Genomic DNA, 25,649 nt, shown 5'->3' on the forward strand with positions numbered 1-25,649 from the left:
AGATATGCGCGTGTCACCCTTGGTTCCCACATTTTATGAACATTTTGCCATGCGCTTCAGCCAGACTTCCATTACTCTCAATATTGCCAGAGTACAACTTTTCAGCGATATTGTGACGGGGCGCCAAATAGATGAAAAGTAAAACAAGGTTTGTGTGCATAGTATTATCTACAGATTGAAATAGTCAAAATGGGGAGTGAAGAGCGATCACGTGCAACGTCCCGGCGATCGTCGTATTCTGCACTCACTATACAGAGAAATGGTTCGTAAAAATATTTTATGCAAGTGTATTCTCCAAATCATTTTGATGTGCCTCACAGCACGTGCATTTGCTCGCCCATATACGAACTCACGACTTCGACGGGAAAAAAAAATTAAATACTTCAATTGTGGGCGTAGCGCCAGTGTTGTCGGCGTCATTTCGCACCTTGCTATTTTCGCCATGTTTATTCCTACTTACGATCTGTAACAATCTTGTTCCGCTTTCAGTTTTGATAATGTCGAACGAGCATTTTAAATGACAAGTGAAGCCAACCACCGTGGATATCCGTTAGCTTCAGTTACTCGTAGCGGAAGGAGACACACCATGCCGTTGCCCTCTGGCCCGTAGGGCCAGAAAGAGTTTCAATGTAGCAGGCGTCACAGGTGTCACGTGGTCGTGCAGCATCGATAATTTTATTCGAGCGATCAGCCTGCCCGGGCCACACAGACAGTTGTATCTGTACGGCATAAACCAAAGATCAGAAATGAAAACGTAATGGGAGAGTGCTATAACAACAACAAAGGCACGCACAGTTCAACGCAAGGGTCAAGCCATCTGTGACTTGAATAGCGAACAAAAGACAAGAGAAAACAAATAAAGGAGAAAGAACGGCGATCCACAGTATGCATGTACAACTAAACTTTATTTGAAAGCAACTAAACTTCATTCCAAAGTACTTGTTCACGTAATATTATGCCCTCAAGAAAAAACGTATGTGGCAAAAGGTCTACTTATGCAAATCCATGCACTAAGAGCAATTGAAGATCTAACCTGGTAAGCTTTATACTCAGTTTACGATCTCATGACTGTTTTGGCTCCTTAGCTGGCCTGACGCAAACAGCGCAGCCATGATTGCGAGATCAGCTATAGCCTTTCTACAAGCCACTGAACTATAAACACATGTCTTCCGAGATGCTGCAACATAATGAACCGGTATACGCACACCGTCTTCTCTTATCATCCTAACTCATCATAAATTTTCTTCCCCGTGTTCCTTTTCCCCAGAGCAGAGTAGCAGATTACAGCAAGCTGTAGCTCAGGCCGCCCCGTCTGCCTCACTGTAAATAATTTACATTCTCTCTCTTTCTGCGTTCTTAGTTCCGCTAGCAGAACTGACACTTCCCGTCGTTGCAGATTGACGGATGACGGATTGACGGATGACGGATTGATGGATGATTGACGGACTTATGCAAGCGTTACTCCTTAGGTTACATTTGGAACCTTTCTATGATTTATCTGATGAGCTAGTCGATATTGTTAGACAATTTTTAGTAGTTGCTGTTATTGAATAAGAGTTTACAATCACAATTTGAATAGCGCTGTGTCGAACGTGAATTTGCGCGTTGTTCTTTAAGGAGCTCTTATACTCAAGCAATCTGATGTAAGTGCATCGACGAGTTTGGCGCAATGTAAGCATGTTTATATGAAAAATCATTTCTGCGGAAGCCCGCAAAGCGGAGGAACCTAATGAAAGAGAATATTTAACATCAACTCTATTTGTAGCTTTTCTCAAAAAGACAGCTTCGAAGTTGAAGAAAAGTTCGTCCTGGTCTAATAAATTTTCTTCAGCTGCGAAGCGTTCTTTCTCAGAAACCCGTATAGGGTTTTGTAGCTTCGTATATCCACGTGTAGCTTTCTATAGGGTTTGTAGCTACCTCTGTAGCTTCGGGCTACAAAACGGGTGGAAAGTAAAATTTTCTCTTTCATATATTTAGATGACAACGACGAATAACACATCAGTATAGAGAACGGTACAAATGGTGTTTTGTGCGTTATCTTAACTGCCCGGAATTATACCGTTCAGACTAAAGTGAACAAATTGCTTCAGCACAAGTGTTCATGAAAGAGCACCTCGCACTCACATATGCAGAGCGCATTGCGAGCGCAAGCCGTTAATAAATGAGAGGACTGCGTTAAACAAACAGCGTGACCAAAACAACAGAGACATGATAAAAACGTTCCAGATAACATTAACGAGCGACCTGCGCGTTCGCCAACCATTCGTTATGCTGCAGCAGCGAAAAATGTTATTCATGCTGGAGCGGGAGGCGCTGTCAGGTGCGTTTTGATTGGATTTTCGGTTGCTTCTAGTGCTTCGCTTCGCATAATAACTAGATAATCTCTTGCCAGGTGTGTCTGCTTGAATTTATATATTATGAATGTTCACTTTAAAATAAACTTTAGTGGTGAATGCAGTGGTGTTCCGTGTCGTCTTTTCTTTTTTGGTCCCTCTGGTGTGTGCGGCTTAATTCGTAGATGAATCGTTGCCGGCTAGCCTAAATGTCAGTCCTGAAAAAAAAAAAGCCAAGCAAGCAAGTTCTTCAGAGAGTTGACGTCAAGAAGCCAGGGACGTATGTTGTGCGCCAGTTGCTCACGAACGAACGCTGCATATATTTAACATCCAAACATGCAAACAGGAAAGAAAATGAGACGTGGGTGCTCTTTAGACGAAATAATATAAGCGAGTATATTTGAATTGTCAACATCAAAGGTAGCTGAAAATATGAGAACACGGAGTGCTTTTCAATAAATTTTTAGTGGTGGTTGACTGCAAGAATAACGTTAAGCAGCGAGTGTGACAGACTGTATACTGGTTCACCTAACTTTCTGCCACATACGTACGCGTCTTACGGTAGGTTAATCTTATAAAATTGTTGTTGTTGCGATACAACAGAAGCTAAAGACACTGGCCGCATAATGAAAACGACGAGGTACCTCTGGGCTCTTGAGCCGATTTACTTTCCACTATGGTCACTTGCAGGCCTGCTCTTGTAAATACACTTGGAATAGTCTTTGTCAGTGCTTCTCCACGCATAACATTAGCTTTAGAAACAAGAATGGTTTAGTAAGTTGATAGAGTTTCAAAAAAACTCTTTAGCTCGGAACTTCACGAAAGCTCTGTGGCAATTTCGTGGAGATGTTTGTCCACCTAGTAGGCCGTCGTAGTTGGTGCGTTACAGCAAGGCATGTGACTGGTCAGCTGAACTCGTAGCACCTGACAGTACTCGATTAAAGTGAACAAATTGGACATGTTAAATCTCCGTTTGCACGAAGTAGATACCTCGGCTACGTGAGGTCTGCAAGATTACTCACTTTATGTTTTTTAATTATAGAGGTAAGCTCTAGAACTGGCGACAAATAGAAATCAATTTTTGGTCCTCTTTCTTTAGACGCACACGGGCAATGTTTTCAAAAACGTTTTTGTTGTGGATTTGCATAATTGTAAGGCTGTTACTTAAAGAAGGATTGAAATTTTTTGATGTTCTCTGAGACGTATAGATGACCACCACGACACATGGCTTCCCTCAGCCATTGGAATTCGACTTTTTCTTTTAAATACTGCAATTTAATTTCAAGTCTCAAATTTATGGTTGACTGTAGAGAAAGTCATCGCATTCAACATATATTTGAATAAGAAAATTGGAATTAGGCCTGAAGAGAATTGCCTCCTAATGCACAGCGATGACAGTTAAGTCAGCTAGCAAGTAAACACCACTGGCGAAAATTTTGAGCACGGATCTGAGATGTCATGTAAGAGATATTTCGTCGCTCCACATTAAGCGGCGTTTGGGCCGCGGGACGTAAAAGATTTTCTGCTGCTATCATCTTGGAACGGTGAAAACAACTTTAGAATATGAAGTATTACGCAGATAAATAAAACCAAACTGGGACATTTTCATCCCCTGAGCTCATTCCAATATAGACGGCGGCTACACTGCAGGAGCTTACTTTGAACAACAACAAAAATATACATTTAAGGAATTCGCAGCGACTAGCATGTACCGGAGTTCGTAAAGATGACACAAGTCAGCTACTACAATTTTCTCGCCTGTGTTTTAAGAAGAAGTTATAAAACTGTAATCGTCTACGCATCCATTGCTTTTTTTCTGTAGTACGAAATGATATTCGCTGACAAAAAGAACAGCAGAAGCAAGCTGTGGTCCTAAAGCGCAAGAGTTGTAAACATAAGCCCTTACGCGCCAAACGCACAGCGCAACCAAAAGGAGAGCTCGTGCGTAAGGGAACTGCGAGCAACTTTCTCGGGAGGAAATACACGTGAGTCAAGTAAAAGTGACAGTTGAGGACTGACTAGCCGGGTCACAGGAAAAATGGTTCAAAAATGGTTCAGTGTTAGCATGTGACCATGATTGTTGGTATACGGTGAAATCATTGATGGGGTCTGTCTAAACAGCAGAGAGTCACAGAGGACGGCGAAAACCGAAACACAGTCGCACACTACGTGGTCAGAGTCACGGCGCATGCGCGGAACCACGTCTGAGAAACATTCGCCTGTGTACACCTAGAGTAAGTACCAAAGGCCAAACTGATCAACAGACTCTCGATCTGCCATATCTCTCTGCTAGGTCTGGGACTCTCGATAGCGCGGGTCATGCGCACGTGAAAAAGACGTGAGACGTGTCACTGCAAGCGTCGTCTTGAACACGTGTAGCGCAATAGCAGGGAAGTACAACATCCGCGAGGTTATCAAAAGTGCTGCGCAATCGTCGGAAAGAATACGAGAGAGAGAGAGAGAGAGAGAGGTGGTTCTTGTGGGAAAGGAGGAAAGGCTGGCACTTTCTTCTGCAACCCATGCGGGAGCACGGCTCAGCGCCAGCAGGGCAGTTAGATGGGATTAAAAGAAAGAGAGGGTAGGAGGGAGAAAGCTAGAGGGTAGTCCCAGCAGCATCAGAGCAGCCCGGCCGGGAGGGCGCAGTGGGTTCGACCGGAGGAGTAGGCTGGAGGTAGACCGTACAGGTGGCCCAGTAGAAGTGAAGTAGTGGCGGATCAGGAAGCCCGAGGTGGTGGGATGGTCGTTAAGCCATCCGTATTCGTAGAAATTTCCTATAGTCTCGCCGAGAGCACCGTCGAGTCGAGGTACTCGACGACACTTAGGAAGGCCGGTAGCTGATTACGACAGGGGAAGAGGATGTCTTCCTGTCGTGAACGCAATTTGATATGGCGCTCAGCCGCCTCGCAGCACCGGCACGACCCGCCTTCTCCGGCATACAGTTGCTGACTATGGTTCCTTGACTTTTCCGGTATCGCTAGGAGAGGCCTTGGGGCTCTCAGTGGACACGACCTGCCTGGCTGGCGGTTCCTGTTGGTTGGACTCTGCCGTGGGCTTGGGTTCTTCCGGTGGCGGAGGTGGTGGAGGAGGTGGTGGCGGTGAGGGCGTAGGCGAAGATGGAGTCGGTGTAGACGACGGCACCTTCGGAGGCCACTGAGGCCTCCAGCCGTGCCTGCCGTCCAGCGGGATCCACAGAGGCTTCCAGCCTCCTCCTCCGGGGATGCCGCCGCCCGCACCCACCAACGTGGGCCCCACGTGCCAAGGCTGGTGCACCCGGCGGGCCGCCACGAAGCCGTGGTTGTTCCAACCGGCTGGCGACCACGACGGCGGCGGCCTAGGCAGCGGCGGCGGCGGCAGATGCCGTCCTCGCTGGACACCGTTGATCCAGCCGTCGTCGGCCGCCTCCTCGGTGCGCCGGATAATGATGATCTGCGACTGAAGTGAAGGAGCCACCAGGGTCGTCGCCGCCACCAGGCACACGGAGAGCGCTGCGTCAAAAGGGATATCGCGCAGTGGTACGCTGTGATTTGAACCCGATGGCCGACAAGCACGATGCGACGTGCTTCTGGAAGTGTACAGATCTGATCAGGAAGCCGTAACAGTGCGTGCCTTCTGATGTAGTTTACTGTCACTAGAGCCAATGCACGACGAACAGTATTAGGAACTCGTGCCCTCACTTTTTGTATCCTCAGCAAAAGATTACCTGCTACCTCAATCAGCACAAATCAATATTGGATGCAGGAAATACAACTTATAGGCTAGTCTTAAATAGGCAAGGATAAAATGACAGACGTACTATGCATTAATTGTATTCAATTGTCTTCCTATTGATCAACAGCTCGTAATGAGATTTAGTTTGTTTGGTGTTCAGGTTCTCCGAGCAACTAATAAGGGCACACCGTGACATATGCGCACACCATGACACTGGATATTTAAAGATGTGCTTCGGCTCCTTCCAAGGTTCCTCCGTTATGCAGGTTTAAGAATGTGAATGTTGAGCCGTGTGGATCAACGTGGAATGGATGGCGCGCAGCCTGTTACGCTCCGTGTCAACTTTCTCGTGTTATTGGGTGCTGTTATGTTACCAGATCGAATGTGACGGGCCTCGCACCCTACAACGTCTTATAAATGGCGCTCGGACGGAGTAATTGTCAATTTCTCGGCAACTTTTGCAAGAATACAGGTCCGCCTGCTTGACCTCTTCTTGACGTGGTGGCCCAATGTCTGCGGCACTTTGCGGCTGAGCACGAAACTGTGGTTTTGATCACCGGCCGCGATGGTGCACGACTGCGCGACGCAAGAACATTTGTGTGCGTATGTTTAGTCGTACGTTAAAGAATCCGAAGTGGTCAAAAGCGCGTGTTTAAATCTGCACTACGGCGTCTGCCATAACCCTGGTGTTGCTTTGGGACCTTAACCATCATAAGCGAATCAATCAATCAATCAATCAATCAATCAATCAATCAATCAATCAATCAATCAATCAATCAATCAATCAATCAATCAATCAATTGTTGTTGCGATGCAAGAATGCGAATCGCTCTTTTGTGCACAGGCGCTGGACTGGCAGCGCGGGGGCTGCAGGCGCTTTACCAAATTTATTTCGTGAGTAGGTCGTAGATTGCTTTGAACGACAAGCGGTCGAGTATGTTTAAAATGATTTTACAGCGAAACTCACTCGCCCTCCTCTCTTTTCAATTACCTACAAACAATAGGCTGCCGGGTCAGGGATGCCGTGTATGGATCGACAGTCTCAGAGGTCATGCGCTAGCACATTAGTGTCAATAAGAAACACGCGGTGGCGCCACGTATCCGAACGCTGACAGTTTTGCGTTGTGCTTCGCCGCAACACACGTGCGAAATGCGGCGAAGATTGCGTTAGCGTCCGATCGCCCTCGTTTTATTATACGCAGGTAACCGTGAGAGGGGTGGCAGGGATAGTTGCGACCTTTCTTTGATCTTTTTTCTCAGGGAAGGACTGTGAAAAAAAAGAAAGACAGAATAAAAAATAAGATCTACGACTATTTGATTTTTGAATCAAATTAGGCGAACGGACACAACGTTCTTGATGACAATTTTTGGACACATCATGTTGTCCGACTGCGTCCAGAGATTGAACTGCAACATTAAAGTTCATCAGTTCTGGTTTAGCTGCAGTTTTTAGCAAGCAACTGGCGATATACCGGCACAGAATGGAAAGTCTGATTCGTTACGCCTTGCTGCATGGCGCTTCGAGAAAATTAACTTTAATTTAGGTACAAATTCGGGGAGATGTCCTAACACGAATTTAGGAGAGGATTAGTCCCTTCATCTGTCCTACAAGGTTAACTCAAAAACATATACGTGAAATTACTGGAAGTTGTTGCGTCGCTTGAATAAAAATGTCGCTAGCCAGCTTGAAGTCGCTGAAGTTACGCGGCACGTGGACAAACCAAATACCCTGCAATCTCAGTTCTCACGTTCCCTACATTCCCTACATTCTCAGGAGGAGGAGGAGGAGAAAATAAATAGAGAAGGCAGGGGTGTTAACCAGAAATGCGTCTGGTTGGCTACCCTACTCTGGGGGACGGGAAGGAGGGAATAGAAATACAAGATAGAGATGGGGGTGGGGCAGGAAAGCGGCGGTGAGCTCGCGCACGCACGCGGAGGGCCTGTTCTCACGTTGGAGATTCCAAAAATATCATGCGCGGCATAGCGGGCTTGCTAGATACAATTATTAAGGCGATAGCCTTCATGGGTCGAAAAATAGGTTGTCCGGCGTTATCAAAGAATTGACTATCCGGCGTTATGGAAACAAAACTCAATGGCACCAGAATTGATGGTGTCACCCACGAGCATTGGCGGGACTCGAACGCGCGATCATTGGTGGTAGTCTAACCCACTACTTTTGATGTTAATTAAGGCACTCGAACCCACGACCCTTGGTGGTATAGATTTAATTAGGGTACTCGAATCCGCGACCTCTGGTGGGAGAAAACAAGTAATAGGAAGTAACAACGCATTCGAATGAGAATTTCAAGTAACTTAATGAATGTCTCGTGAGTGCGAATGCTTTCGCCTTCATCCTCTTAAGCGTATGCTAAAGTGACCGTCAACGTTTTCACCGTTTTCACAGACGTTTCTTTACGTATATTAATAACAAATCGTAGTCAATACAGACGTTTGCAGCAAAGAACGGACCTATGCGAGTACTCTCGGCTTGTTCACCGTTATGTGCTGCTGAGAAAGTTCTGGGAAGAATTGGGCGTCCGTAAGTTACCCTGCTTGACTACGATTATGAACAAGGCTAGCGAAAATCCGCACTATTTGTCATGTGTAGGACGGGTACGCTGTAGCTTTTTTTAAATGCCATAATTCCTCTGCCGCAACTCGAAGTTACCTTGTGTAAGTAAGCTTTCTGGACGGAGCAATATATATTGACAATGGGACACTAAGGACAACACTGTATAGGAAACCTTTTGACAAACAACAGTACTGCTGCAATATAAACAGTGCTACTACAGTAAAAAGTACAGCGTCGGATTACCTTCACAAGATAACTTCGAGATTCACCTGCCCGTCAAGCAACGTAGCCTACTGTCTAGAATGTGCCGTTTGTAACAAACAATACATAGATATGACTTGACACCAAATTCATGCAAGATTCAACGGCCATCGCGCATATACAAAGCACAATTTACCTAAAGCCGTAGCCAGCCACTTCAATGAACATGACCATATATTCGATAAAGCAAGGCTCTATATACTACAAACTAATTTTCGTTCACCTCGCGAGAGGAAATGCACGGAATCATTCTTCATACACAAGTTCAAATGCCTACACCCGACGGGAATCAATTTGGGACGTGGCAACGTCGAATCGCTAAAAGCTGTAACTTGAACCAGAAATTCTCATATCATTAAGAAAGGAATTGTGCCGCCAGCTAACCCCGATTCCTTAACCTCACCTATTTCTCCATTTCCAGTTCTTCCGCAACGCTTCCCTACCACTCAAATTAATATTCTATTGCACGCTTTTATGTACATGTCACCCATACGCGCCCTTTTCCCATGTACATCTGCCCCCTCCCGCTGTTTCTGGTGTCACCCTCCTATATGTTCTGCCGTTATTATTTCTTTCTTTTTTTCTTTCCTTTTTATTTTTTTAAGGACGCTCACCAACATATTACGAAGTCCCACAACCAGAAGTGGCGCGACCCCACCGGGTCGCGCCACTTCTGTGTATCGCCGGGATTACGCCTACGCCGAACTACTGAGGCGAACGCCCCTTGAAAGACCAAGCCACTTCTTTTCAACTATCCCCATCCATTGCCCCCAGACTCCTTGTCACCATCTTAACACCTTAAAGCTTACCCGACGCATTGCTGCTACGCTACTCAAATCATTCTGTCAACTCATGCCTTTGTTACTCGCGCACTGACGGGTTGACAGGCTCTTCAAAGACCACAAACGCACGCCGCATACGACACCTACGGCTTCTGTTCAGTTCTCTGAAGGTTCCTTAACCTCTCGCTAGCATGCTGCCGGCTTTTGCTACCGTTCGTATAAGAAGAAATGGAGAGAAATGACGATAGGCGAGAGAAACAGGAAGAACACACACATACACAAAAAAAGAGAGAAAAATGTCGAGAAGAAATGAGGATCGGCACCCATACGGCATCCTTGGCTACGATGTATTTGTGCATCGTCGTTCACGTGGGAGAGACACTTACGTAAACTTGAAAAGTGTGCATAGTAAATTACTCTTCTCCTGGACACGAGAGAGACGCACTTCCTGCACGATCGTTGAAATGAAAATCTCGTCACCACCTGAAAGCCTGCTGCTTCGAACTAATTTGTCCGTGGTACTTCAAAAGAGCACCTTTTATATATATAAAAAAAAAAATGCTTACGAGGCAAGCTAGCCACGACCAAGTTTTCAGTTCTATGCAAAATAGTTATTTTACCTGGCGCTATCGCGGACTGTCGTTTTGTTCTGTATGCATCAGAAGTGCCTTCGCCCGCAGTAGTCTTGTGCCGGGTAACTCTGTTTTGATGCTTTGCGTGAAGTCGCGGTCGAAGTACGCACAGACGTTATGGCGGATCTCGGTGCAGGCGCAAAGTGGGAGAACTCTCGATTCATGAAGTTTCGAGGCCCGTTAAAGAGAGAGAAAAGAAAGAGAAGAGGTGGGGCTATTAACCAGAAGAGCGTCTTGTTGGTTACCATAACCTGTGGAAGGGGAACAGAGATAGAACGAGAGAGAGAGAGATGAAGGCTGTGAATGTGTACCCGTGCGCGGACAGCAGCGCGCAGTCAAATGTGCTCGCGCAAGCCAGTCGTTCTCCAGGGGCACAAAAGTGTAGGGGTTCCCGAATATTTGAAACTTTCGAATAACGAGTCAAATGTTGTCCTATTCGATTCGGTCCTTGTAGTGATTAGGCACTATTCGCAAATACAAATATTGTTTAAATATTATTGCAATTCATCACATTTCCAGCTGTGCACGATGGATAATGAAGCTAAATAAAAAAAGAAAAGCAAATTTAATCACTGCCGCGGTGGCCATAAAGACCGGGAAGTAACGTCAGCACGCTATGTTGCTCTGGGAGGCAGATTTTTTAAGTCTGTATCGCAATCATTTGCCCTCACACTTCTCTCAGACAGGACATTCGGCAAAAAAATATTGTTTGGTACTATTTATGAATACTGCGAGTGTGTGTTCTCTTGAAATTAGCCATAAGTAAGCTCCATTGCAACATAATTTGATATAGTAGTAGCACCATGTGGCAGCAACCCTTCCTATATGCTATTGAAAAGGCATTCTATTCGCGCTGCTACTGCTGCGCTCAACGCGTATTACCATTCTAGTCTCGAAAGCAAACACGTAATCTAACGGGCTCGTAAGAATGCCTTTTAAAGCTTAATTCTGAGAATGAACCACCACTCATGCTCCGAAGAAACCTTAGTATTTGTTTATAATGCTCCATTCGAGCTTTTGATAAAGCTTGCTTCATAATGTTCAGCGTATTGACGGTAACTTGCTAACGTAGCGAATAATGGGATGCCAACATTGTTTTATTAGAATGGTGAGAGTGGCTGTCCATGGACTAATCGATAAGTATTCGCTACTCGATTCGCTTTTTGGCAGTTTTCTATTCGTATTCGATTCGGTCTCATAAATTACTATTCGCATACCCCTAAAAAGTTCCTTCGCCTCTTTCTGGGCCAATAATCGATGGGGACGGTACCGCCTGTGGGGTCAGTATACAATCTTCTAGCCGCGTTAAAGACATGACGCCGAATCCGAGGTCAATTAGGCCAATACACAAACATACATGCCGTCTCGAATAGGCGGTGTCCTAGTTTTCGACCCAGTCACGCGTCTTCCTCCAAGCAGTAAAAACTAATATCTCGAAGGTCATGCTTTTGCTGACTGCACGCACCGGAAGCTACTTCAGGGCCGAAAGCACGCCACGGGAGCCACGTTTTGGACAACGCCGTGTGCTTCTGAGTTGCAAAAAACGCTACCACTATCTTGCTAGCGCAGCTTATAAGCACATGTCCGAACACAGAACGCCGTGTACGCCTTACCCCAGCCGGGTGGCGACAGGAGACGGGCCATGCGCGTTGTCCCGACCCAGGTTTGGTGCACGTGTCCGAAATGAATCGCTTCGGACTGCCCCGTCGGCGGTCGCTTTTATACGAGCTCGTCCCAAATGACCACAGCGGCGCGAACAAAAAGGAGAGAGCCGTCCGCGAAAGGACCCCGATACGCAACGCCACCGCACGCTTCCCTGATTCGCACACCGCGTATAAACATCTCAGAGCACGCGATCAGCGGCGTATTCCTCAGCTATGGGACCGAATGCGCCCGGGGTCGTCCGAGCGGGACCGCGCTGAGCTCGGCGTATGAAGTCGCGACGACGCGCGTCGTGCGTGAGCATTTCCTCCTGTGCGTAGCGGCGAGATTGAAAATAAAAGTGGAAGCACGAGCACGCACGGTCCATGTGAGTACGTGCGCGCGAGAGCGAAAGGACATCGGCCTGATGAGGGAAAGCTTGGAAGGAAAGGTCTCCAGACATGGCGTGCCCGGATGTGGACGGCACATGTATACGTGAATTTGGCGCAGAAGTGTTGGGACAATTTGCGCAAGGTACGTTTTGTGCAAGTGTTGTTGATCCAAGTGACCGGAAAAAAGAAAAAAAGAAAAATGAAAGGGTCTCCTCTCGCCACAAGAGTGGTGGTCCGTGGTAACGCCGTTCCCACTGCGCAGAGCTCTTCGCGATCCAGCTCCCTTAGAGCTCTATCAGGGCTGGCTCAACCAGCCAAGCTTATCTTCGAAAGCTGCATGCTCTATACTTCCAGCTGGCATGCGTGTAATATATGCGTGTCAGACTTTGTGTTCAAAGTCTTAGCTTAAAGAGCATGAAGGACGCTTAATGATTTTTATCCTCAAATTTCTGCGTTGCCGTTGACCGTAGTGCTAATTAAATGTGCAGGCGAATTAAATCTGCAGACAAACCGGAGCCAGCATGGGGGCCCAGGCGCCTTCCTCGTTCGCTTTCTTCGCGGCGTCAGACAAACACCGCTGATTTCACGAGCTGGCTAGTTATGCGTGCGCGTAATAAGTCAATGGATGCCGCGTCCGTACTCCACGATATCTTCACCTACGCTGCCTTCTCGAAGGTCTCCGTTTCGGGACAACGGCTGCACGAGCGTGCTGAGAGACGGTTAACGCCTTCGAAATAACGCTCGCCTTGCCGGCCTCTATTGGGACCCATTCTTTCGAAACGCTTTCCTGCTTTCTTTAGAAACGCGGTAAACGAGCGTCGTCGTAAAAGCATTATCGAACGTGATCGCAAGGTTATATTAACTTTAGTTTAATTATTATTTATCTATTAGTGACGCGAATTTTGTTCGTTTATTTATTTATTTATTTATTTATTTATTTATTTATTTATTTATTCATTTGCAATACTGCTACTCTCATTCGAGAGCGTGGTAGTTGGCAATATAGTATATATTCATGTATGTCAGTATGCGGGATTTAAGCGTAAGACATGGTTAAATATTATCTAGGTAGAACCGCTAACTTCAAAAAAAGAAAAAGAAAGAAGAAAAAGAAACGCAATCGTTCAAGGACAATAATATAAGAAGGACGCCGAGTTTAGGCGTCCTTCTTATACATGTTTCCACATGACAATTAACTAACGTGATAGTGAAGAAAAAAAAACTAGCATTGAAGAACGTGTAGGTAACCATTTATACATGAAGTAGGAACGAACGCTTATATAACCCTTAACCAGCCAAGAAATTATACATTGGGTGAAGATATGCGCTTGTAACATATAACACTTAGAAAGAGAGAAGAAAGTATTTGAGAAGAAAAATCTAGGCAAGAAATTAGTAGGAAATATGGCAGTTACAACTATGATCTTAGGACTAGGAATAATACAGATAGATATAATAATAATTTATTTTGGGAACAGAGCATGGCATATGTCAACATAACAGCAACTAAGTAAAAATTAAAAAATAAAAGGAAAGAGGGGACGTCGAAACCAACACGATAAAAATTCCGTGACGACGATTCATGCAATGAGAAAGGATTTTACTTACGCACTGCTGCTTCTAATTGTGAGGTACATTCTGATAACAATTTGATGTTGGTTATCAGAGGATCAAGTCGGTTCCATTCAGCTACTGTGAGTGGGACGAAGGAATGCGTGAAACTGTCGTTGTTGCATGTGTATTCTGTTAAAGTGTACGCATGTTTGTTACGTATTTCTAGTGCCTCAGAAAATGAAATTTAGATGGACACATCTATGTCATAGTTATTATTTAGTAGCTGAAACACGAACTTCAATCAAGCCTGTTTTGCTCTGGCAGATAGAATTTGCAATCCAGACTGCTTTAGTAGATTAGTTGGTGAGACAGCGCGTTTATATTTATTGTGAATGAACCTTAGGACCTTTCTTTGTATTGCTTCTAATTTTGTTGTGTTAGTCATTAAATGAGGAAACCAGACCGTGTTTACGTATTCGAGAACTGGCCTAACGAATCTTGTGTAGGCTAGTAGCTGGTTGATGCGGCAGAGAGTACAAGGCTTCTTTTGAGGAAGAATAATTTCCGTAACGCGCCTGTGGTAATATTTGCTATGTGTTTATGCAACCTGACGTCCGAGGTTAGTGTAACTCCTACGTATTTATGTTGTTCTACTTTAGTTAGCGGTATGCTGCTAATCTGATATGTAAAGTTAGATAGTCTTGTTTTCCTTGTTACGGTCATGGTCACATATTCTTTGTGTTAATTGACATCTGCCAATTAGAGCACCAAGTAGCTAGAATGTTGAGGGATGTACTAATTGCGATGTGGCCGTTATAATTAGTGATTTCTCTATAAATAACGCAGTCGTAGGCGAACAGCTTTATATTGCAATCAATATTAGCTGTGATGTCATTAATATAGATTAGGAAGAGTGTAATGGCCCGAGATCAGAGTGAGCCTTGGGGAACTCCTGAAGTTACTGCGATAGTGTTAAATATTTTTTTTTGTAGATTACATATTCTGAGCGACTAGCTTAAAGTTCTTTTACGCCCCAGCTGCAGGGGCCGCCGGGGACCTTCTCCATCGGCGTCGGCGCCGCTGGGAGGCGGCTCTCAAAAGTTCAGAGTTGGCAGACCAGCTCTGGGCCGTCCGGCAAGCCAAAGATGCCGCCCGAGTCCAAGGACTTCGAGCCGCCACCTGAGGCCACCACAACGAAACTGCCGGCCATTCATTCACTCTTTTCTCCTTCCATGTTGAATGTGCACGCCTATTCCCTGGCAAGCGGTTATATAGTCGGCCTCCGCGATAAACGCGCGCTTGCGGCGAACGTCAAACCATGACGCATAGCGCGCGGCAGTGGCCACCTGCGCCGACTCCGAACACGCTTACGGAGCCAATTCAGACACACGCCGGCTCGCGCGAAGCGCGGTCTTGACTATCGTAGTGAAGCTTTTCGCTTCAAAAATGGCATGACACATGGTCATGTTTGTGTTATGAATTAATGTACTGGATTAGGAAAAAGAAGCAGTGCAAAATCGCACGCTGAGAAGACCTATAAACATACAGCGCGACGCAACTTGATAAATAATATTGTAACGTCCAAGAATTTAGAAAAAGAAATATTGAATCGTCGCGAAGGCACATCACAGTCGCCGTAGGCGTCGAACTCTCTATAACGAAATTATTTTTGAACAGCTCTGATAGCGTCCAAGCAACAACGGTTGCTTGTGTACTTTAATATGCTCATATTCTGCGGCCTAAAGCTCACGGCACGGTGCGAAAATGCGTTCGCAGCGAAAGCAAAACATAGTGCGCGCACACGCATGCAGACGCGCAGTCGGTCGCTGCGAACCCGTGCGATCGCTGCATTAAGGGTTAATTCTGTTATGCCCCATTTGGTTATACAGACAGCCCGCTATAAGAACACATTTCACATAGTTTGCTCTCAGCGTCTGCCTACCTTTCGCGCCAGAAGCCGGTTCGGGAGACTCCATCGCGCCGACCGCGCGCAGTGGCGTTCACTGTACATATTCGGTAAAGAGATAGCGACTGTAAACGATTCTGTGCTTTCAGTTTGCCCAAGATTATCATTTTGTCAGTAAAAAACTTCCCTCCTTTTGAGAGTACCTACATAAATGTCCAGGGGGACTGCCACGTGGCGTTTTTATTGAGCGCCGTGAGCCAAGCCTGTGAGGAGCGCGCCGCGTGATCCCTCATACTACGAAAGGGAGGCGCTTCCGACAGATGGCGACTCCGCAAGTCCTCGCCCCCAGTAGCTAAAAGCTTGCTGTACAGAGTCAATAAGGAAAATTCCGACAGTACAGGATGTTTCAGCGACCACTGTCTCTAATATATAAAAAATTGGAGAATTGAGGCGAACTTATAATTTTTGCCGAACAAGATTCATAACAAGGGTGGGCAAACGAAACCAAAAGGAAGATGACAATGATGTCAGGAACCACTAGGTCTGGCACCCTCACCGATATGTGTTATGTGCACAGAAGATGAAACCATACAGCATTTTTTTTTCATTTCATGTCTATAATTTATTAGTTTAGAAAAACTAACTTTTGAAAAACCCCTCCGCCTCCTCTGATTAGATTTAATGAACTCTCCAAAACTTACTATCCTTTAGTGCCTCTACACTTGGGCACAGCGACGGGAAGGTTTGCGCTGTCATTCAATATTTTCTTGTAGGGTCAATGAGATTTACACTTTAAGCTCAACATTTAAGATTTCCTTTTCTTTCCAAGAAGTTTAATTTGAGTAATTCTTTCTTTTAGTAATAAATTTTCATAAAAACATTCTCTCCAATCTAAACCTTTTTATTCTGATACCTATTCTATATTCTATATACCTATTCTAAAAAAATTTCTCTTAGTATCACTTTATTTTGAACTACCCGGTTCTCGGCCAGTTCCCCATAGTGCACAAGTGCTAGTATTTCCAAAGGATCTACAAATACATCTAAAAATATTTAGGTGCACTTGTGAACCGAAACAACCAGCACCGCTTGCTGACCCAGATTTCTGAAAAAAGCTTTTTTTCTTTTTTCTTGTCAGCTACCTGCCCCTAAGTGGCTACGTTAGTTTATCGGACACTAAAGACAAATGTTAAACCTATCTGGAACGATATACCATGTTCCAGAAATTCTTTCAGCGTTAGTTCTATGGCAAGAGAAGACATATTTCAGTAAAACTAGTACGTGCAGCTGCTCTTCTAATCCCGTGATGGGTCGGCGATGTTGACACACTCTACCTAATTTTTCCTATTTCCTTGACGGACACCTGTAGTACCTGTCGGCGGTGAAAGTAGAGCTTTACTTTAAATTGCAGAAATAAATGCATGAAGAATGAAATAAAACCGCGGCGAAGGCGCGCTGATGATGGACGTGCCATCTGGTGGCGATAAACGTAACTACAGTGTTTTCAAGCTGCCTCTTGAAACGAAAGATGACGCCACTCTATCTGCATCACGATCCACACGATTCTGTGCACCCAGAGGCTCATTATTGTGTCTTCCTGCTGATGGCTGCATTGACGTCTCAACGTCTCGCGAAAAAAAAAAAAAAAAAGATCGTACCGCTATGGTGGTGTAAGGTCTCGGGAATTTTAACGGGGTTGTTGGAAGTCAGCAAAGTGGCTAGCTATATGTCAAACGAGCGGATTCATCTGTATTATTATTTATTTTCATAGAGGTGCTGCAGGGGGAGGGGGGAGTGGCGGGCGAGGCTGGGTCAACGTGGGGGAAGTGTGCCAACTTTCTTGCGTCCATTTGAGGTATATGATTTATTATAATAATAATAATTATTATTATTATTATTTGAGCTTATCTAATCGCGCAGTTAGAGTGAAAGAAAATGCCGTTATGGAGGCGTATAACGGCACTGCAACTTATTTTCATTGCATTTTGACGTTTGAAACTAATAAAGACTTTTGTTGGCCCAGTGGAGCACTGGTTAGTGTTGGGTAGGTATATGGCCATAATGGGAATTTTGACAGCAGAGACCAGTATGTTACGTCGTTTGGGTTAAGAAATGTAGCGAAAATGCAGGAACTGTGTGCTACTAATAGTTGATTACTGCAAAATTTGTGGTAATATTGCTAGTCAACAACTGCAGAACTATCGATAGCACAAACGTTCACAAGTATGTTAGCGAACTATCGTAAAAGTAAAACTGTCGATACTACTATCGATGTTTATACCATTGATAGTCTGTTAAGCCAAATTATAGTCAACAAAAAGAACTATTAGTAGTATCAATTGTCAATTTACCGATACATTTGCATGACTACTTCAGTACTACAAGGAAGGACAAAATCGGCGCTATCGTCATTTGGGCAAGAGCACGTACAAGACAGGGCCACCGCAACTTCGTTCTGAATTTGCACGTTTGTCCATGACATTATATAATTTCTGTTCACTCGTTCCCTTCTTTCACTGTGTCTTGAATTTCTGCAATCGAGTGTGTTTTCAAGAGCACGCAGAAAACATCTGGCCAAGACCTGCCTTGCTGACCTCGATCGCGTCAGCGTTCTTATAGTTAACCTTGTATAATTATTGTAATCGAGAAGTCGCATTCGTATACGGTATAAAAGTATTCGTTCGATCATATCAGAACAGTAATCAACATTTTGTCATCAATGGCGATTGCCATAAATCATACATGAAGCTCACATTGCCTCGTAACAACTACGTAAAGGCACTCGCTTTTCCAAGTTCTAAGCTTTACTCAGTAATTGCTTTACGTACGAAATGTCCATATCGAGTAATACGATGGAGGAGCCGGCAACCTACTTGTCGCCAACAACATCAGGTACCCAAAGAAATAAACAAATCAGTCAAGTAATACGATACGTCCGAAAGTTCAACGACCCAGGGGGACAGGCTAAAAAAGGAATAAATGATGTTAGCTTACAGTATGCAACACATCTGACCAAACCCACCGGACAGCCCACCTCTGACAGGGAAGAATGGACGGATGCCCATTTTCACTTCACTTTATTTCCAATACAAAGTTTCGAGGCTTGCTTTTCGAGGGCCAAGTCTTTTTATTTATTTATTGAATTTGCTTCAGAGCCAATAGGACGCTAGACAAGGGAGAGGGACAAACATGTACAAAGTATTATTTTTACTATTTGGTTTCAAAACATATGCGATTCAAAGAGAGAGGGAAGAAATAAGGAACAGGCTTGCAACTTGGGAGGAGTGGGGAGGGCGGGGCGTGCACTGTAAGGTCACGACGCCTGCCTGCTTTTCAAGAAAGAGGGCACAGAAAGATAGAGACGGAAAACGGGAAGAAGGAAAGAGGAAAGAACAAAAATGACAGATCACAAAGAGTAAACTAGAATATAATAGAGTACAAAGAATAGAGCGCGGCAGCAGGAGCACAAAAAATCACTGCAGGTTGCACTAGTAAAAGGTGACAAACAAAAATAATGCAGAAATACATGAATAAAATATATTAGAGCATATATTCTTCAAGTGCAGCTCTAAATACAGCGGCTTCGTTGATATGGAGATGGGCCAAAATTGTTACGTTCTTCACCGTTGCGTGGTAAAAATTAGCGGGAAAAGCAAAGGGAAGTAAAAAAAAAATACTGGCTAGTCTCTCGAAGGGAACGCAACTTTGTACCGAACGTCTGCGCTGTAAAATTAACTCTGAGGGAAGTTTTTATTTATTTTATTTACTTATACAATACTGCAGGCCTCATTGAGGCCCAGGCAGGAGGGGCATACAAAATACAGAATAATTGCATTTGCAGACGTAAGAACAAAAGGACCAAATTAGTGTGCACAATAGCAATGGAGTCCACCAGCTGCGAGAACCAAATGGGTAAAAAGAACACTCGGTCTTGTAACCAAACAATTCCCAAAACAAAGTGAAGAGTAAATGTACAAATGAACCGTCAGTACAATTTTAAGCAATGAGAAGGAAAAAAAAAAATGAAATCAGTAGTCCAAACGGTCAATGGAATCAGTACTGTTTAGTAGCGACTGAGGTAAATTATTCCAATCGGTTATAGTGCGTGGGAAAAAAGAATATTTAAAAATGTTAGTTCTGGCATTATAGGGAGTTAGAGAGTCAGCATGACGATGACGTGTTCGGCGTGCTGCCATTGGCGTTACATAAGGCTCAGGAGTGAGGGCGAGGAGATTATTTTTAAGAAGAAAAAGAAATTTCAGCCGTTGTATTTTTCTTCGTATTTCCAATGTCTGAATGCCATGTTGTCTCATTATTGCTGTCGGGGAATCAGTCATACGGTATTTCGAAAAAATAAATCTGATTGCTTTACGCTGTACTCTTTCTAGTGCACCAATGTTCGTTTTTGTGTAAGGGTCCCACACTATGCAGGCATACTCCAGTTTTGGCCTTATTATTGATGTGTAGGCTAAAGGTTTAGTTTCAGCGGGAGCTTGTTTTAGTTTATGACGTAGAAGACAGAGTTTACGAAAGGCTGAGTCACATACGTTAGAAATGTGAATGTTCCAGTGCAGGTTATGAGTTATTGTGACGCCAAGATATTTGTATTCCCTAACCTCGGTTAATGGTTCAGATCCGAGAGCGTAAGGAAAAGTTAGGCTGTTTATTTTTTAGTTATCTTCATGTAAACTGTTTTGTTAGCATTTACCTCCATGTTCCAACAATTGCACCAAGAAAGGAGGTTTTGAAGATTATTGTTCAGGGTTATCTGATCATCGCAACCGGTTACCTCACTGAACAGAACACAATCGTCAGCGAACAGTTTTATTTGAACTGGTGCTGTGACAACGCTGGCAATGTCATTAATATAAATTAAGAATAATAAAGGCCCTAAAACACTACCCTAAGTTCGCTTCAATCTCTCGTGAAGACAACATATTTTAAAGAAAAGAGGCATGGTTGCGAGGCTGTTCTATGCATTGAGAGCAATGGAAAATTTAGGTTTAGTTTTATAAATGATACACTAGACGTGCGATGAGAGTTTGCGAAAACAGAGCGAGCGCTACGATCTGAGCTGACTCTAGAATATTGATAAAGTAATCATGATGGCGGATCCCATACACAGCTCGCATGCTGTAACTTGGAACGAACGAACGTTTCATAAAGTTATAATTTCAGTGATTGTGGAGTCAGATGGAAGTTTTGTTTTATGTAACCGAGGGGCCTAATTCGCAATGTTTGCAAAATAAATAATATGTGTTTACCAAGAACATTACATGTAAAGTGAACTCCGAGGCACTTATATGTCATTACTTTTTCGAGAAGGGATTCCACCTATGCAGCGGTGACAAGCGTTTGCAGCATCACATTGACGTGAAATATAATTGACGGATGGAGATAAACAAAGACAAGTGCAAGGTTCCACGTACAGGGTCCTGAATATTTGGCTGCGCGTGTTCAAAAAAAGAGTTTGTGCTCACCGCTGCACTGTTCTTGCTCAAATTTTGCAGAATGATCGCATTTTGGCGTCGACTTCGTTTAGTGTAACACTTGGCATGATTAGTCACCTGTTTTCTAAGACAAAAAATTAGAAACTGTTTTCGTCTATGGGAAAAATGGTGTCTGAAAAGCCGGCCCTTGCACAGACTTGTGTCTCCACATCGCGCCGTCTGCAGAAAGCAGCGTTTCAGGGAGGGCTGCAGCGTGTTGCCCGCCCCTGGAACCATAGAGTTTCTCACTATGTTATATTGAGCTCGCATCCCCATAAGCACAGGCAAATTTCCACTTTTTTTCTTAGAAACCAGACAATTAACTGTGCCAAGTGTTATACTAAGCGAAGTCGATGCCGAAATGTGACCGTTGTGCAGAATTCGAGCAAGAAGAGTGCAGGGGTGAGTGCAAAATCTTTTTGAACAGGCGCAGCCAAATGCTCAGGACCCTGTACGTAGAACCTTGCCCTTGTCTTTGGTCAGCTTTATCCGTCAATTTTTACATCATTTGTAAACTTTTTAAAGATCAGATTGAAGAACAGACGGATAGGAAGAAGATTGTATTACTCCCTAAATAAATAAATCATTGACGAATAGCCTAATACGTAAGTTAATTGAACCTGACATCTTGCTTATTTATGTCAGGTGCTTACAGAACCTCATGGAGCAGCTGAAGAAACTGTGCTGAACGATGAATCGGATTAGCCCGTTATGACAAATCGAAATCTGTTTATAAAGCACTTTACAATCCAAACGTAAATGTTTGGGTTCAAATGTAATTTACTATGGATCATGCACAAGAGAGGATGACATAATGAACCAAAAGCTTTACGGAAGCCCTAAGAAGTACAGTCAACTTGAAACCCACTGTTCAAAGCGATAAAGAGTGAAAAAGACAATCCCGAGCTTAACAGGAAGAATTTCTATGGAAACCATGATCACGTGTGGTGAAAAAATAGAAGCTACTGGACTCAGAAAACCTAATAAAGTGAGCATAAATGCTACGTTTCATCCTCTTAAACTTTAAACTAGGGAGCGATATTGGTCTACAGTTGAAAAGATAATTAGAACCACCAAGTCAAATAGACAAACTATTTTCTCCACGCTCCTGTGACCCGGTAATGATTGGCGAGGCAGTGATTGAGCGGAAATGTTGGACAACCTACTTCAGTATTTCATAAGCACTTTTGATTAATGTTGTCAGTTCCAGAACAGAACGTTACCTTTAGTGAACGTATTAATTTCATGATTCTAATTGAACCAATTACTACAGGATCTAGTGGCAGACAATTTGACTCACAGACCTCTGGAGAATGAACATGGGAGGTGTGCAGAAGAATATACGAAAACACCCCATTAAGCAAAGTACAGCATTTTATTCCCCGAGAAACAATAATATCACCGGATATGTCAGTCTTATGTCTTACTTTCTTTTTAACTACCTATAATATTCCAGAATTTCCTTGTGCTCCGCAGCAGCAAGAATAAGAGTATATTATCATAAAATACGGGCTTGGCCTCCGTTGAAACGCTCGCAATTAGGACACAAATAATATGCAAATGAAGTAAGATATGCAGCAAAAGTAAAGTATGTCGGAGCAATGGAACGGACTTTACAACCGTCACCGATCATAGAGTCAGACAACGAGTATTTCTGTGCTGCTTCCTTCCAACAAAACGGCCGGTGCAAATGCCTATAGCAGTTTTCCCGTATTGCAATAGTCTTTGCACTTGTTTTGTGCTCGCCTTTGTATTTCTGCTATTCTCTCTACCAGATATTTTACGTCCCGTGGTACATAGTGAGACATCGGACTTTAACTTCAGCCTAGTCTCTCTCGCCTTCATCACCTTGTCACATAGCGAGAAGTAAGAAAAAAGTAATAGAAGTAAAATAGAAGAGGCAAAAAAAGAGAAAAAACTTTGCTACACTAACACCTTAGACATTGCACGCTGGGGCATCGGCACAGTGTATCTCGCTTATCGACGCGTGAATTTTGCGAGAGGTATTTCACATAAAAATGTGTCATTTGAGTCTGTTCCAGAAGATATCGCGGAACATGCTGAAGTTACAGATCCGTATTTATTGTTATTGCATAGCACTTTGTTTCATGACTGCTGTCGCGTCATCACACAGCTATACAAATAAAACAAAATGGAATGGGCATGTTAGGCACAAGAGTGTTCGGTTGGCTGTCCTGCACTGGACGAGGTGGACTGGATGCAAAAAGCAGAGAGAGATAAAAGAAAGATTGTTAGCGAAGATGCACTTTCGCATTCAATGATAACGTCACGCAGCCACTGGCATTTGTACGGATCAATCATTTTCAAAAAGCATAGCAGAAAGGTCAGTATTTCGTGGGCTAATAAGCGGTGATATCCGTGCTCCAGAATTGAAATGACGGTGATGTGTCGTCCCGATGCGTTACAGGGGGCGCAAACGGATTGCCTCTGTAAGCAGATATAGTCGCTGAGAGAGCGAAATAAGTTGACAGGAAAGGCCACGCTCCATCAATTCTCGCAATGTAAGTTGCAGAGTTGAAGGGCAGTCAGCGTTGTAGTTTACGTTGCCGAAATTGACGCAGTTTTTCGCAACATTCGAGCCGTGTAGGCATAGATTCGTTGGCCGTTGTAACACCCTATAGCTCTCCGTGGGAGAAACGTTCGCTGACATCGTCGTCTCTTTGACAGGCCAGTGAACCGCAGTGAAAATTTCCTCGCAGGTCGACTCCATTGGAGAACCTTCCTTGATCACGTTCGCGGCAGGTATCCATGTGTATCATCTCTCGAAGCCACGATGCCCTTTCCATTGGGGTTCACACAAAACGCAAGAAATGGAAACCCTCACTCCAGCTCCGTGAGCAATCTGCAAGTTTATTGCTGACGTGACTGCATCCTTCCTATGGTCATTGCCGAAAGACGACTCGGTCAACTTACTCGACCTCTTCCACCGAAAGGCATTTCAATAAGCTTGTCATGTTAGAGAGAGTGCCGAATAGCAAAGAGGCGGATTGACGTCAGTGCTCTTCTGGGGTAACGACAAAAGCCGAAGCCCTTTGATGGGCAAGATAACGAGCGTGGCTCGCCTAGATTTAGTGGCTGCCGCGCAGAGAAGAGATACGAATGCATAACAACTGATGTGATCATCGCTAAAGCGTGACAATCACTTTAGAAAAGATATACTAAGGGGAATTGGACGAATGCTTTAAGACAGGACTCCCGATCCCAGCGGTCAGTTAACTGTAAAAGTACTGAAAGTTGGGCGAGTTGGTAGCTATTCATTATGAAACTGCAGCGCGCACAGCAAACTAGACACAAGGCAAAGGTAACACTCAAGCATTTTGTGTTGCTTTGCGTCTAGTTTGCTGCGCGCATTGTAGTTTCACAATGGTCAGTTAATTGTGCACGAAGGGTAGCACCAGCAACTAGAGTGACTTCCTAATTTTTCAGTGCCTAAAGTTTGTTCATCAGGAAACACTTTTTGAGCACCGAATGCGGCGAAGAAACAAAGAAAAGCTACGATAACGCAACTGGGCGCGCATCGTATGTACGTGATAAAGCCTTGCTGAAATATAGTACAAGCGAACACTTCTACAAATAAAAAAAACAATAATCCTAAAGGGACCAGAGGAATTGCTTTTTTCATTATTTGTTTCCTACATGTTACGATTGCTATCAGCTGAGAGGTCTTTCTTTGGCGACGATTGCAGGAGGCGCCCCACCACTTTCCCTTTCTTCATTTAATATCCGGCATATAAATAGCCGATGTGCGTACGTGACATATGCAGTTCGGCTTGTGTTATTTTCATGTCAGAATCTGGTGACGCAGGCTAAGAACTTTTCCCTCCCAAGTGCAGCGCAATTTGCACTGCGGTCACGCAATGCAGTTCCAGTCACGAAAGCAGATGTCATGGGAACCAATTTGAAAAAAAAAAAAGCGGAATGGCGAAGCGACCGCACCTGTGCACCCCTTGTGACGTCACTATGTGGGCCTCAGCGTGTTCTAACTTATTTGCAATGAAAGAGAAAAGCGACCTGATTTCGTCAGTCCTGGACGAGCTTTTAAGCGGCAGGCTCGCACCTCGTCGGGTTGATTGAATGAATCTCAGGGTTTGTGTTTGGCAGCCCCACCGAAGCGACGCGCTCTCGTAGCATATACGCAGAAAAAGCCGTCGGGCAATAACGTTCAGCTAAAAGTATCTTGCTGACTGCAGTTCGCTGGAAGCCATGGAGTCGTCGGTGCGCCACCTCGCTCTCACGTTCCACTCGTGGTTTCCTCCCCGTGACAGCGTCGCCGAGGGTTGGCCACTTGCCGGCAATCCCGTGTCCATCGCACTCATCACGGCCACCTACGTCTACTTCGTCACCACGGCCGGACCAAA

At 44.4% G+C, this 25,649-nt stretch overlaps 2 protein-coding genes across 2 annotated transcripts in view; one reads left to right on the forward strand and one right to left on the reverse strand.

Annotated features, from left to right (window-relative positions):
- Positions 1-4,103: 4,103 nt before the first annotated feature.
- On the reverse strand, positions 4,104-11,966 carry LOC142579315 (uncharacterized). The gene is made up of 2 exons (XM_075689383.1): positions 11,902-11,966; positions 4,104-5,818 (listed from the first exon to the last, which is right to left on the reverse strand). Exons 1-2 carry the CDS (start codon positions 11,930-11,932, stop codon positions 5,280-5,282), a joined length of 570 nt encoding a protein of 189 aa, XP_075545498.1. The 5' UTR covers positions 11,933-11,966; the 3' UTR covers positions 4,104-5,279.
- Positions 11,967-25,494: 13,528 nt separating this feature from the next.
- LOC142578225 (very long chain fatty acid elongase 7-like) overlaps positions 25,495-25,649 on the forward strand; it is a 789-nt gene continuing 634 nt past the window's right edge. The window contains exon 1 of the mRNA XM_075687629.1: positions 25,495-25,649. This exon is cut by the window's right edge and continues 634 nt beyond it. Within this exon, the coding sequence (XP_075543744.1) occupies positions 25,495-25,649 (155 nt within the window).

The sequence above is a fragment of the Dermacentor variabilis genome, chromosome 4, assembly GCF_050947875.1.
Source record: "Dermacentor variabilis isolate Ectoservices chromosome 4, ASM5094787v1, whole genome shotgun sequence".
Taxonomy (NCBI): Eukaryota; Metazoa; Arthropoda; class Arachnida; order Ixodida; family Ixodidae; genus Dermacentor; species Dermacentor variabilis.

Bases quoted from the DNA above. Each gene is read 5' to 3' on its own strand.
- LOC142579315 (XM_075689383.1), bottom strand. From the start codon at position 11,932: ATGGCCCGTCTCCTGTCGCCACCCGGCTGGG. The intron at 5,819-11,901 runs GTAAGGCGTACA...CTTTTGACGCAG, and splicing joins CCTGTCGCCACCCGGCTGGG to CGCTCTCCGTGTGCCTGGTG.